The sequence below is a fragment of the Uranotaenia lowii genome, chromosome 2, assembly GCF_029784155.1.
Source record: "Uranotaenia lowii strain MFRU-FL chromosome 2, ASM2978415v1, whole genome shotgun sequence".
NCBI lineage: Eukaryota > Metazoa > Arthropoda > Insecta > Diptera > Culicidae > Uranotaenia > Uranotaenia lowii.
Window position 1 is genome coordinate 428,525,813 of NC_073692.1, and position 12,275 is coordinate 428,538,087.

At 36.0% G+C, this 12,275-nt stretch overlaps 1 protein-coding gene across 4 annotated transcripts in view; it reads left to right on the forward strand.

The window, feature by feature from the left end:
- Window positions 1–12,275, forward strand: part of LOC129746069 (putative inorganic phosphate cotransporter) — a 55,000-nt gene that overhangs the window by 14,000 nt on the left and 28,725 nt on the right. For 3 of the 4 annotated variants that reach the window (XM_055739509.1, XM_055739511.1, XM_055739510.1), the window contains exons 2-3: window positions 1,617–1,895; window positions 11,486–11,554. In XM_055739509.1, the coding sequence (XP_055595484.1) occupies window positions 1,844–1,895; window positions 11,486–11,554 (121 nt within the window). In that variant the 5' untranslated portion in view covers window positions 1,617–1,843. The remainder of the gene's footprint in view (window positions 1–1,616; window positions 1,896–11,485; window positions 11,555–12,275) is intronic. The other variant, XM_055739514.1, reaches the window with a different exon arrangement.

The window sequence follows — 12,275 nt, forward strand, 5'->3', positions numbered from 1 at the left end:
AAGTTCAAAACTAAAACATTATATTTGGGCAAAATACCTCCGAGATAGCTATTGCTCATTATCTTTCAAATGAGATCAGAAGATTTGCAATATGTCCTAAGACGGCTGAGATATGAACGATCAAAATTTGCATGTTTTTTAGTGGGTGATCCCAAACTTTTGGCCGGCAGTGTATATGCCAAGCACAAGTGAGCAGAACAAAACGCATTCGTATGGTCGAAATTTGTTTTGCAAGTGTTGCTCTCGTTTTTTTTTAATCAAAATTCAGAAAGCAGACTAAGAATTCGGAACTCATGTGGTGTCGCTTTTGGCGAAAACGAGATATGTCACGTCCGGCATGATGGAAATTTTCGTTGCGCTTTCATCGTTCTTTTCGGTTAAGCTAAAAGCAGAAAAATTGCGAATCAGAATGATTATGAAGATTGTGTGAATTCGATTATTGGCTTCTGGCGTCATCGAAGGTGTTTTTAGACACCGAGAAATAAATGAATGGAACGACGAAAACACAGATGAAGATAATGCATAAAGTTCCAACACCATTAATGACACGTGCGATAGATTCCTAACAATCATGCATAATTTTTTATCACGTCAATATAAATTTAACTAATGAGCGTGTTCGATTCAGGTTATCTCTTATCGTTGCGAGCGAATTATGACAAACGTGCTAAAATCGAAATGATCTACTGAGATTGCAGTTAAACATACAGAAATTACGCTATTTTCCATTCATGAAACTAGTTTCCAGATTTATCTTCATCTAAATCGAAAATAGGTGTTAAATCGATTGAATAAACACAGCTGGGTTGCATCAATAAAATTTTCAAACAGATGGACTTACAAATTTTACAATGTAGTCGGAAGTCGATTCTCATGGCACACTTGTTTACGGGTTTTTAACAATTGACAATAAAAGTTGTGTTTTCCTTATTCAGTATTAAATTCGATCAAAGCACACTTTGAAACTCATGCGTTTACTAGTATGTTTTGTTTGGTTAGTTCAGTGTGAGAATATGTTTTTGTTTGCAAAAAAGCAAACTCAAAGAAGTCTAGGAAGAGTCGAAATTCGGTAGTGTTTTGATTCGGTTGTCAAAAAAGTAATAAATCACGAAATCACGATTGGCCTTCGGCGTGTTTTTTTTAACACTTTATTAGCACGACCTGTTATTGTTGTTCTGTTGAGCTTTTGTGTGACGCACGTGATGCCATGAGTGCTATCGACCTGCGCGGAATCTGAACGTTATTTTGCATATTCCAAACATCTGGCCGCTATTCAGTTATCGGAGGCTCTCTTGGCGCCCGAGTGTAAGCTACCTATCATTCATCAGAATATATGGAGGTACATACATTTTAGATAATTGGTCAGCAACTGTCATAAAGGAATATTATCAGTTGACTTTAATTATTCCAACAAATCACATGCAATGGTCGCATGCTGGAAATGCCGGTTTATTGCGGGGCTAAAATGTCGCTCAACTCTGCTGTTGCCGGTTAGAGCTAGTTTTGATCCCACCTTCGCTGCTAGAGAATACATAGGACTTTGATAATAAATTAAATAAAGTCTGGTTGAACAACCACGAGTAACGGTATCTTCGTTTATTTCTTCTTTCTTCCAGATCCAGTCAGCATTAAGCTCGTCAGTATTATTACTTTTATTATTATTTTTATTATCACCGCCCAAAGAGAAACGACCTTCGCTAGTGAAGCGACGGCTGGCAAACTAATCAGGAAGCTCTCAACAACGTTAAGCTAGCAAAAACTAGCCTCCATAAGCTTCGAAGGACCAACCACTTTCGATCCAGGACTGTCATCTATCCACTAGCAAAAACACAAACTTACAACAATGACGGTCAGCAAAGAATTCTTGGCAGAAGTAGAGCCCGCGAAACCTACGAGTAAGTACCAGTAGCAAATTCTTTCTTTCACCAAGGAATGCTGATTATTACCCCAGAGCGCGATTTCCGCATCGATAAAACTCTCATTTTCAAACCGTTCAGAATACTTACTTATGTCGTCTCACATAAACCCGGTACCTGACTCATTCATTTGTGTACGCTTCAAACAAATATCGTAAAAGCGAGCGTCTTAACGAACTTCATTCACCTGTAACTGACAAATGCGACTACCCACAATATGCGAGAGCCTTTGTAGCCGCCCGATGTATCATTATGCGCCGCGCCGTTTGTCGCCATATAATTTAAATTCCCCCGTACCTATATAAAACTGTCCGCTCTCCGTCCGGTATCCCTGCTTACCTACCGGTCCGTGTCAATGGACTGAAACCGAAGCAGGCAGCACGTGAGCAGAGCGCTAGTACAGGATCTCCCCACATTTGGCGATCGTGACGCGCCTCCTTCCTTCCTTTAAAAGAAAAAAAAATCACAAACCAAGCACGGCTATGCCGCGCCGTGAATAGTAATTGCACGAGCCAAACAAACAGTAAACACAAAGCGGTACTCCCGATCTCTGACCGATCATCATCACACAGTTGAGGAAAAAAGTAGTAGTTGTAGAACGAGCTTACGCGTGACATTGACAATTGCCGCTAATTTATTTCCGTTCGAATTTGACAGATGCTATTTTTTGCCAGAGCACACGCGAATCAACAAATCAGATAGTTTTTTTTGCGCCGTGCGCAATCCGATGCGTTAGTTAAGTAGTTTACTTTTTTATGTGATATTGTCACGTCGATCACGTCCGAGAAAATTGATTGCTTTGATTGGATCGCAGCATGCCAATTTTTTATGATTTGATTTGCGCCCAAATTCTTGACAAATTCTATCAAACTTTTACCCTGTTGATGCTATTCCGGTATTCAAAATTATTCAGAGCGGCAGGTGGTATTCCGAGTCTAATCTTTCAGGAGATACAATAAGTCGTTGTTATGGCGCATTTTTCTCCCATTAATCATTGTCAACGTGAATACAATAAGGCATATGCGTCGGCGGCCTTTTAGGCATTAGTCATCAAGTAGAGCGATTATCTTCACAACACAAGTTAAATTGTTCACTTCCAGTTTGCGGGCAAATTTTTCATAAATTTAATAAAATAATTTGTCCTTGAGCTTGTTTTTTTTTCGAAAAAGAAAACCGAAAGTAGCTCATCAAATCAAGTAAGACATCTGCTAAGTGCTTGGGTGATTATCCAATTGGCAACTAGAATGAGGTTGATTAAGCCGATAAGAGTCAAACGAGCTCCGCGGATAGATAAGCCGAACGCAAGCTGTGCAAAAAATTAAAAAAAAACGTAAGTTAGAGTCATCTGGCGGTCGCTAGCGCAACTAGCTCACCCGGCCCTCTATATCTCAGTTTTATCAGCCAAACGTCGTTTCTCTAATTCATCAGATAAACGCGGTATTTCGGTTTAAATAACAGGGTACCTAGAAATGAACCACTTGGAACCCTCTGAACAGGACAACGGCAGACTGATAAGCCCAGTCATTTCAAATCTAATAGGAATGGGCAATGAACCGTCGTAGCAGTTATCATTTGATTAAGAAATAAACACTGTGCCGGTGAAAAGACTGCGTCATCTCAGCTTAGTCAAACTGATTAGGCATGTCGGAAGATCGATCGGGAGTTATTCTGGCGAATATGCTAGAAATAGCTTAGCTTTGGCTTTAATAAAACAAAAACACTAATCATTAAAGGTCAATGATTGCAATGTGAGGGTATCAATGTGTTCATCTTACTTTGTGTTATCAAGAAACAAAAATTGCAAGCTTTATGGGAGCCGGTTTTTTGGCACGTTCACGGAACGATTGCGCAGAGTCGTCAGTCGGGGCAATCGAATTACAATCAACACGCGAGGAAGTTTTAAATAATGAGATAATGGGAAATAGAAAATTCTCACAAGAAAACTTCAAAAAGGACCTCGATTCAGACTAACAACACAAATAATTTGTAAATGATTTCCAGAAAAATTTGCTACGCAAACAAATTTTAACATGCTTAGATGATTTATTGGGTGGTCAAGACAAGAAAACTCTTCATTTATTGAAAATCGAGTGGGAGCTTCCCACGTAAATTCAATGTAAAGTATTACAGAAGTTAAACTATTTTAAAACAATTTTGACGATGCGAAAAAATTTCATTAATGGGCTAAAAAAACGTCCCGTGGGAGAAAAAAGTTATGAAACAAATAAGTTGTTTCTAGTATACAATCTGTAAAAAGCTAATTTCCTAAACAATCTGCATGTCGACTGACAAAAGTCGAAAACTTTTTTAAAGAATTTGATTAAAAATTTATATCATGAGAGTATTAACATGATAAAATGATCAGCATGCAACTTTGGATAAAATAATACGATTTATTTACTCTATTTTTTGTGAGCTTTCATGAGAAATAAATGCAGCATATTATCAATAGAACAGTTTTTAATTTGTTACTATTTTCCCATAAAGTTTGGTGCATTATCTAAATTTGATTTGAGGGATAAAATTGTCTTATTGTATTGAGAACCCACTTGAAAACAACATGAACTATTTTAACAATCGAAATATTTTTTTTTAAATTGGTATAAAAAGACTTTTCACATAATCATTAGATTTGCTGTATTCAAAATCTCCTCGGACAATTGTGAAGGCCCTCTTTTTGCCAATAAATTAATCTTGAATTAATTAAATTTTGACTCCAAAAATTCAAATAAAAAATGCCTACAAAATTTAAATTATTATTTGAATATATTAAATCTTCTCAAGTTTTCAATGTTTAAAATTTACACATACTTTCAAGGTAAAGTTGCCAGATTTTTTCCCGGACGTATCCGGACCGGGCAAATGCGGACAATTTTATCTTAAAACGTGGCAAAATCCGGGCAATTGATTTCATAATTTTCAACTAAAAATCTGGGAAAATTTAGACAAAAACACGGAATTATTCAATACAAATTAAAAAAATAACACTTGAAATATTTTTTAATCAGAAAACTTCAGCAGATTTTTAATTGCCCAAAAATGACAAATTCGTTATTGGGCGCAAAAATCGAATAATATTAAAACTCAATTTGAGTGCTTTTGTTAGATTAAGCAAATAAAGTGAATAAATCCGGACGAAATACGGGCAAACAGGCCGGACCCAACTTTTCCTGAATTTTCAGTCAAATAACCGAGCAAGTCCGGTTAAAACCGGGCAATCTAGCAAGAAACTAGAACAACTAATTTTTAATTTCGATTATGAGTATTCTAACAAAAATAAAGTTAAGAGAATTATGAAATTTATGTTCATTCTTCGAATACCAACATCGAATCGCGTTTTGTGAAAAGTCGACTATTGCCTTAAGAATATTGTAGTGAATGTAGGTATAATTATGTATAAAAATTAAATATGTAGGAAATTTCAAGCGATGGATAAAGAAAAACATTCTAACATATAACTTATTGAATATTATTTTTATCAGTGATGATGGAGATATCCACAGACCACACTTTATATTTATGAGAGAAAAAGTTAGCGGGTGAAGTGAGAGAATACAGTTTTGAAAGTAGCAACTCTGAAGAGATTTTCACATGCTTGGAAGAGAGAATGGAAATCAGTTTTAAAGAAAATTAAATTCCGGTTGGCATACTGGCGCATAGCATTGAATTTATTTCTGACCGCGATTTAAAAAAAACTAAGGAATGTCCAAAAAGAAATGTGATTTTTTTTTGAAAACTGGTGCTTAAAAACATAATGGACGTCTGTGTATGGACAAAGTTCAGTATTCAAGAATGTGATGGAAAGATGGAGTTCAGAATCTTACCTAAGTGGTTGTTTCAAATTAAATTTATCAACCAATTCCTCTGAGATTGATCAATATTGGTTAATAATCTGAACAATCCATGTGACGAGATTTCCATTTTCTGAACATACATGTCCATTCGAGGGCCAATTTCTTGTGAGAATATTTTCCAGGAATAGAGGATAATTTTAAAGAAATTCCCTATGAGGACCATCATTGGAGATCTCTGTGGACATTTGATTAAAAATTCACAGTGAAAACAATTGAAAAAAAAGAGTTTCCTGTGTAAGTATTTCTGAATATATACATTGAGAGGAAGAATGACCTAATCGGGTTAAACTCCTATCAAAAACAAAAAAAAAAACACATTGAGGACATTTTCCAACTAACCTCCTGTGGGGACATTTTCCAAAGTTTCCTGAGAGGATTGTTTCTGCGAAATTCTCCTTGAGGACCATCTTCGACAATCCCTGGGAGGTCAATTAAAAAAAAAAGGATTTAATTCGAAGTTTTCCAGTGTTTAAACAAACATGTACCTGTGAGAACCTTTTCCGTTGTTATCCCTGTGAGGACATTTTCGAAAAAGAGAGTTCTCTAAGAGGATAATTTCTTATATAATTTCTCCGAAATTCCCTGTGAGGACCATCTTGGATGATTCCAGAGAGGAAATTTGATTTAAAGTTCCCTGTGAGGACCATTTAAAAAAAGGGATCAAATTTGAAGGGTTCCAGTGAGGACCTTTTCCGTTGTAAAAAGTTGCCTGTGTAATCATTCATTTTAAGTTCCCTGAGAAGATCTTCTCCTATATCATAGTTCCTGAGGATATTTGATAAGAAAGAGCACTCTAAGATGAAATTTTCCGAGAAATCCTCTGTGAAGTCCATATCCGACAGTCCATGTGAGGACCTATGATTTCAAATGCCACGTGAGGACATTTGTAAAACAACATTGCAGTCCCTGGAAAGATAATTGAAAGGCATCGATTATAAAGAGGATATTTAATAAGAATTGTTTTTGTAAGTAGCATCCCAGACGATTCCTGAAAAGAAATGGCTGTTCTCTATGAGGAAATTAAAAGAAGTTCTCTCTGAGTTTTTTTTGTCTTTATTTAAGAGGTTTTCAGCCCCAGGCTGGTTCACCTCTGGAAATCTCTGAGGTTACTTTATTTGTTCTTTGTGGAAGAAGTTCCATAAGCGGCTTTAAAAAAAACCGTAAGGACCTATCATTGTCTGTAAAAATTCCTTGATATGACAATTTTCCAGTAAACATTTCTGGTGACAACATTCTTAAATAAGATAATCACTTTTTTAAATTGCTTGGAAACGTTTTATGAGAAGTGGCTATGGCAGATTCCCTGTGAGGCTATACGATTAGAAGTCCACTGCGAGGAAAATCTTAAAAAGTTGTCCGTGTAAGCATTTTATTCAAAGTTTTTTGAAGATCCTCTACTATATTATAGTTCCTTAAAGGACATGCGATTCAAAATTCCACGTGAGGACAGTTTGTAAGCATGATTACAATTGTAAGCATTTCATTTTAAGTATCCTGAGAGGACATTAGAGGATATATGCATATTGCAGTCGCTAAAGGAGATTTTAAAGGAATAAGTTTCCTGAGAGGATATTTTCAAAGAAATTTATTGTGAGAACCATCCTTGGCGAAAGAACATTTGGTAGGTAGAACTCTCTGGTGTAGAGAATACCCGATGATGCATATGAGAATTAGTTCCGAGAGGTCTTCTAAAAAAATTAAGTCATTTCAGGACATAAAAAAAGTTCACTATGAGAGCGTCTTCGAAATTATATTTTTTTAGAGACATTCCCCTAATAACAATTCACCGAGAGTGTATATAAAAAAATAAAGCGTGAGGGTCTCGCCTGTCATTATCTATGGGAATATTCCATTGAACGGACATTTACCGTGGCAAATAAAGACACAAATTGCAAAACCGATTTCAGCTCAGGGTTTATAGAAATTGAAAACTAGATCAATTCATTCTATTTGAAGTTCAACATTTATTAATCGTTTGCTTTAGAATTATGTTTTTTGAACATCGATTATTTTAACAATTTTGAATAAATATTGGATAGTGTACCTAAGCACATCTTATCAGCTAGTTCTAGTTAAATAATTGACACTTATGAATTCTATTTTTCTTTTGTTATGAATTACGTGTTGTTTTAATACACAAATAAGTGAAGCTTAGCTTAGCTTGTTTGACTACTTATATCCGCCATAAATCGTAAAACCCGAATTGATTCATTAAGAGTTACATTACAGAAATACAACAATTTTTCATTTTTTTTCATAAAAATATAACATAATTATATTTCTAATTCATTCAAAGCATTTAGAATTTTCTGATCGTTGGCGTGGCTAAGCAGAACAAGTTCCACATTGCTAATAGTTGGTACTCCGTGATTGATCGAGGCCATAAATTCTGGGCAAAGTCCAACAGAATGGGGTTTGGAATTAACAGCACATTCTCAGTTCACAAAACTGATGCTCTCCCTTTTGAAAAAAAAAATCTATAACGGCGCCAGCCACGCCCTAGTAACCAATGAGGATGAAAGGGAAGAAATATTAGTAGAATACTCTTTAGATTCATCTTGCAACCTCATATTCCAATTTTTTTTTCATTATGATTTACATACGTTTGATTAAATACACAAAAAATTGAAGTGGAAAAAATGATAGAAAGTCGTTGTTTTAAGAAGTTCTGCAAAATTACCTTCCCAGCACTGATCACACTGCCACATATCTTAAAAAACATTGCCATTCGAGAGAAAATTTAACATGCCAGCGAATTTCATAGTGCAACATTCACTGCAAGTAGATTCGAAAGACATCGACTTTGCCAAATCTTTCTTCAAAGTATCTGTCAAAATTTTAAGAGAAAAACAAGACTGGTACGTTAGACTGAGTCGATTTGGAGTAATTTTGAATCTCTCAAAACCTGGGAGTATAAAAGCTTCGTTTTGGTTCAAAACTCATCCATGTTTTTTGCAGAATTTTCGAGTTAAGTTTCCAATTTATTTACAATTTGTTTTTTTTTACAAACATGAACGTTCAAATTTACTCAAGTAAACATTACTTGAAAATTTTACAAAAAAAAAAAAAATGGATGAATTTTGAACCAAAACGAAGCTTTTAAGATCCTAGGGTTTGAGGAAACCGAATATTACCCCAAACCGACTCAGTCTACTTAGGTATACGTGTTTCCCGAAGGGACAACTGAGAGGGTCAATGCATTCGTTGTACTAACTCCTCGATATGTAGCTTCGGGTGTTCCGCAGGGTATTCACTAGTGGCCGCTTCTCTTCGTGCTGTATATTGACGGTTAAGCAACATTCAACTGAGAATCTCTTGAATATGAATAGCACAGGAAGTGTCAAATACGACTTAGCCTTTTCTAGTGCTTTATGACATCCCGTCCAATGACGATGCGCTCAAAAGACCTCACCTTTTTTTGACTCATCCTATCATTTTAGGCGTAACTTAATATGGATGTCTGTGTTCGAAAACACCTTGAGGAAAAACAGCGTATTTCGTAACAAGGGTTAGTTTTTCATCACTCATAAAGATAATGTTTTTTTTTCAAACAGCTGCAAGGTTTTTTCCCAAACAAGGCGCACAAAATTGTATTAGAAAATTGTTTTGTCCATTTATCAGTTCACAAAGAGGAAATGTTTTTCCCGCTCGCTCCGAGTGGAAGGAAGATTGTCGAGGGATTGTTATCATTGTTCAAAAGACAATCTGCCATAAAACGGAACTGCGATTTATGGACGGTTAAGCTATTTAGTCGAACTTTCAATCACTCGATTGGTTAGTGCTCATCGAAACATATGCTAGAATAGGCGTATAGGTTCGTATGGAATATCGTCGCGCTGCGTAGTGATTCGGTTGAAAAAACGTATCGGATACAATTGGCACGCGTTGACATCAAAGTAACCTACGCGTCGAGGATGGTACAGTTGGAAAAATTTTGCACAATGTTTTTCCATCGCAGTTGGTTGGGTTGCTTAGATGTTTCCGATAATCCAGCTTCGTAGTTGGTCTCCTGTGAAACAGATGGCCGTTGAACTAATTTACTTACACGTTGTTTTGATTGGTGTGCGCGTTGAAAGCGGCATGTTTTTGTTCAGTGGATAAACAAGTACTTTGAATTTCACAATTATTTACAGAGTTTATTATACTAGACTAGTTTATTATGATAACATCATAGACGAGTTACATGAGATAAACGGATATCGATCTTATAAGTTGCGGAATGAAGTAACACGCGTTATCAATCTTTGATTCTTTTTTGTTGGTTCTGTAATAGATATCCGTGTATCGGAAACGAACAATCATTTTAACATCGCGTGATTCACAATATTTTTCGGTACTCGCGTGCGTGTAAACATCACTCAGAACTGGTGAAGGCGGCGTCCTCCCATGAAGGTTGATGTCAAGGAAAAAATGGGAGGGGACGCGTCGCAGATATTGTTGTTGATTCGACTGATAAAATGTCCAAAAGAGTGTTGAACAAAAAAAATATACGTGCAAATTATGGATTAGCGCCATACATTAGCCGATAACGCGGAAACGGCCTGGAATACATGAACATGGATTAAAGCTACACTCGAAATTTCTTGATGATTTGGCAAAATTAATAACCAGACTGAATTTTCAAAACTATTCCATATTGTTGAGAAACAATAACCTTTTCGGTATTGTTCAAAGCCGATTGAATTGGGTCGTAATGATGGGATCGCCGTTTTTCCACGCTTTTGTTTGATAATAATTCAATTTAGCCGAGCTAAGTCTAATTAGGGAGGCTCGCTCGGACAATCCATCAATAGCTGACTGCGCCAGTCACTCAATGGTCTTTTTCCACTCCACTCCCATGTGTGGTTATCAGCCGAGTTTATCTGTCGATTGGGATCATAAAATTTGAACTGTGTTTTTTGTGTGCGGTTCTATTGAGCTGAGTGTGGAATTCTTGTCTCCAGGGGTAGGTAGGTGATTGCTTAAAACATCTAATCTGCTCTACTATACTTCCACTTTGAGGTATACCGGAAACGATTTCTAAGATACTAAATAGGTATTACCAAAAAGGCCTAAGTATATGTTCTATGAAATAACAGTACGGTGATTCTATTGTACGACCATTGACCTACAAAAGAACATTTCTTTCGACAAAGCCATGGCCTACTCCTCGGCAGAATGAATTGTGATATTTTTCTGCTTGCAGCATCACTACAATGTAGGGTGAATTGTTTACATCCGTTTATTTTTTGATAACTCAGAAGCTTAATCAGAAACGTTTCGGACAGGTAGGGGTTCGGCTTATTTTTTCTATATGCGTTTGGATGATTTTTTTACCATTTGGTCAAATGAAATGTTCAACTGGACCATTATTTGATTTTACGGGACAACGCCCTCTAGTATTTTTTTCAAGAACTTGTGGATTCCGCAGGGTATTATTTATGACTTCAATGGATAAGTCCTTAAATTTGTATTATTTATTATTACCCAGAGCGTTTCAGTTTGGAGTAAGCCATGACCTCTGCTTTGTTATTATTTTAAGATATTTATTATAGCTTAACGAATGCTAAAAAGCTTTTGCTTCAGTACCAAATAGCTTTTGGTACTCTTGATTGGATGCTTCCTAGATATTTTCTCAAAAAAATATTGCTTATCAAAATTTTTATTCGTGGTACCCTTCAGTAGTACACCCTCTAGTTAGACATACTAATGCAACGAAATCCTTTATTCTTCTAGATCGAGCCTATCAGAGCTATGGGTCAGTTGATCGCTTTGCTGAAGGTGCTAGACCTTTAGAACGGCGGAGTAAGTAAAGCAACGCTTTGGGTGTTCTCTTCTCTTGCATGTGTACCTAATTGTAGTATTCATTTCTACGCCCCGTAGCTAGTAGTAGTTTGCTGTGTAGATATCTATTTAGATGTTGATTGATGTAATTCGATTAATTGGTTGATTTTAACATTTTTTTAGTAGAAAGTTATATGAAGAAAACGTAAAATTTAGCTTTTTGTAGATACATTTTTTCATATTGGAAACACCTTTTCCAATTCAATTGTTTCTGTTCTAGGGCAGTGAACGTTTGAGTAGTCTTCCAATCACTCTAAACTTTGACAATGTTCAATAATCGAATGGAGATAGAAAATAAAAAATATGACGATTCCCTTTTCCATAAACCAACCTAACGAGGAGGGCGAAGGGCTTCACGTGTGGGATTTTATGACTATTTGATGAGTGTTAGCGGACAAATATATGTAAACAAATCTATCGTTCGGTTTCTGAGCTCGCTAGGGTAGGAACGTCGATAGTTGTACCTACATGAAGACGCATCGCGTATGTCCACTTACGCTGGTTTAATGAATGCTGCAGTTCCTTATCTGCCATATCTACTCATATTGATTGGTGCTTTAAGTTCACTTATGGAGAATTACATGATTTCATAAAAAATCAATTTTGAAGTATATTTATTTTTAAACGGTGCGGCTTATTTTATTTATTTATTTACATATTTAGTATTCCTTCTGACAATATA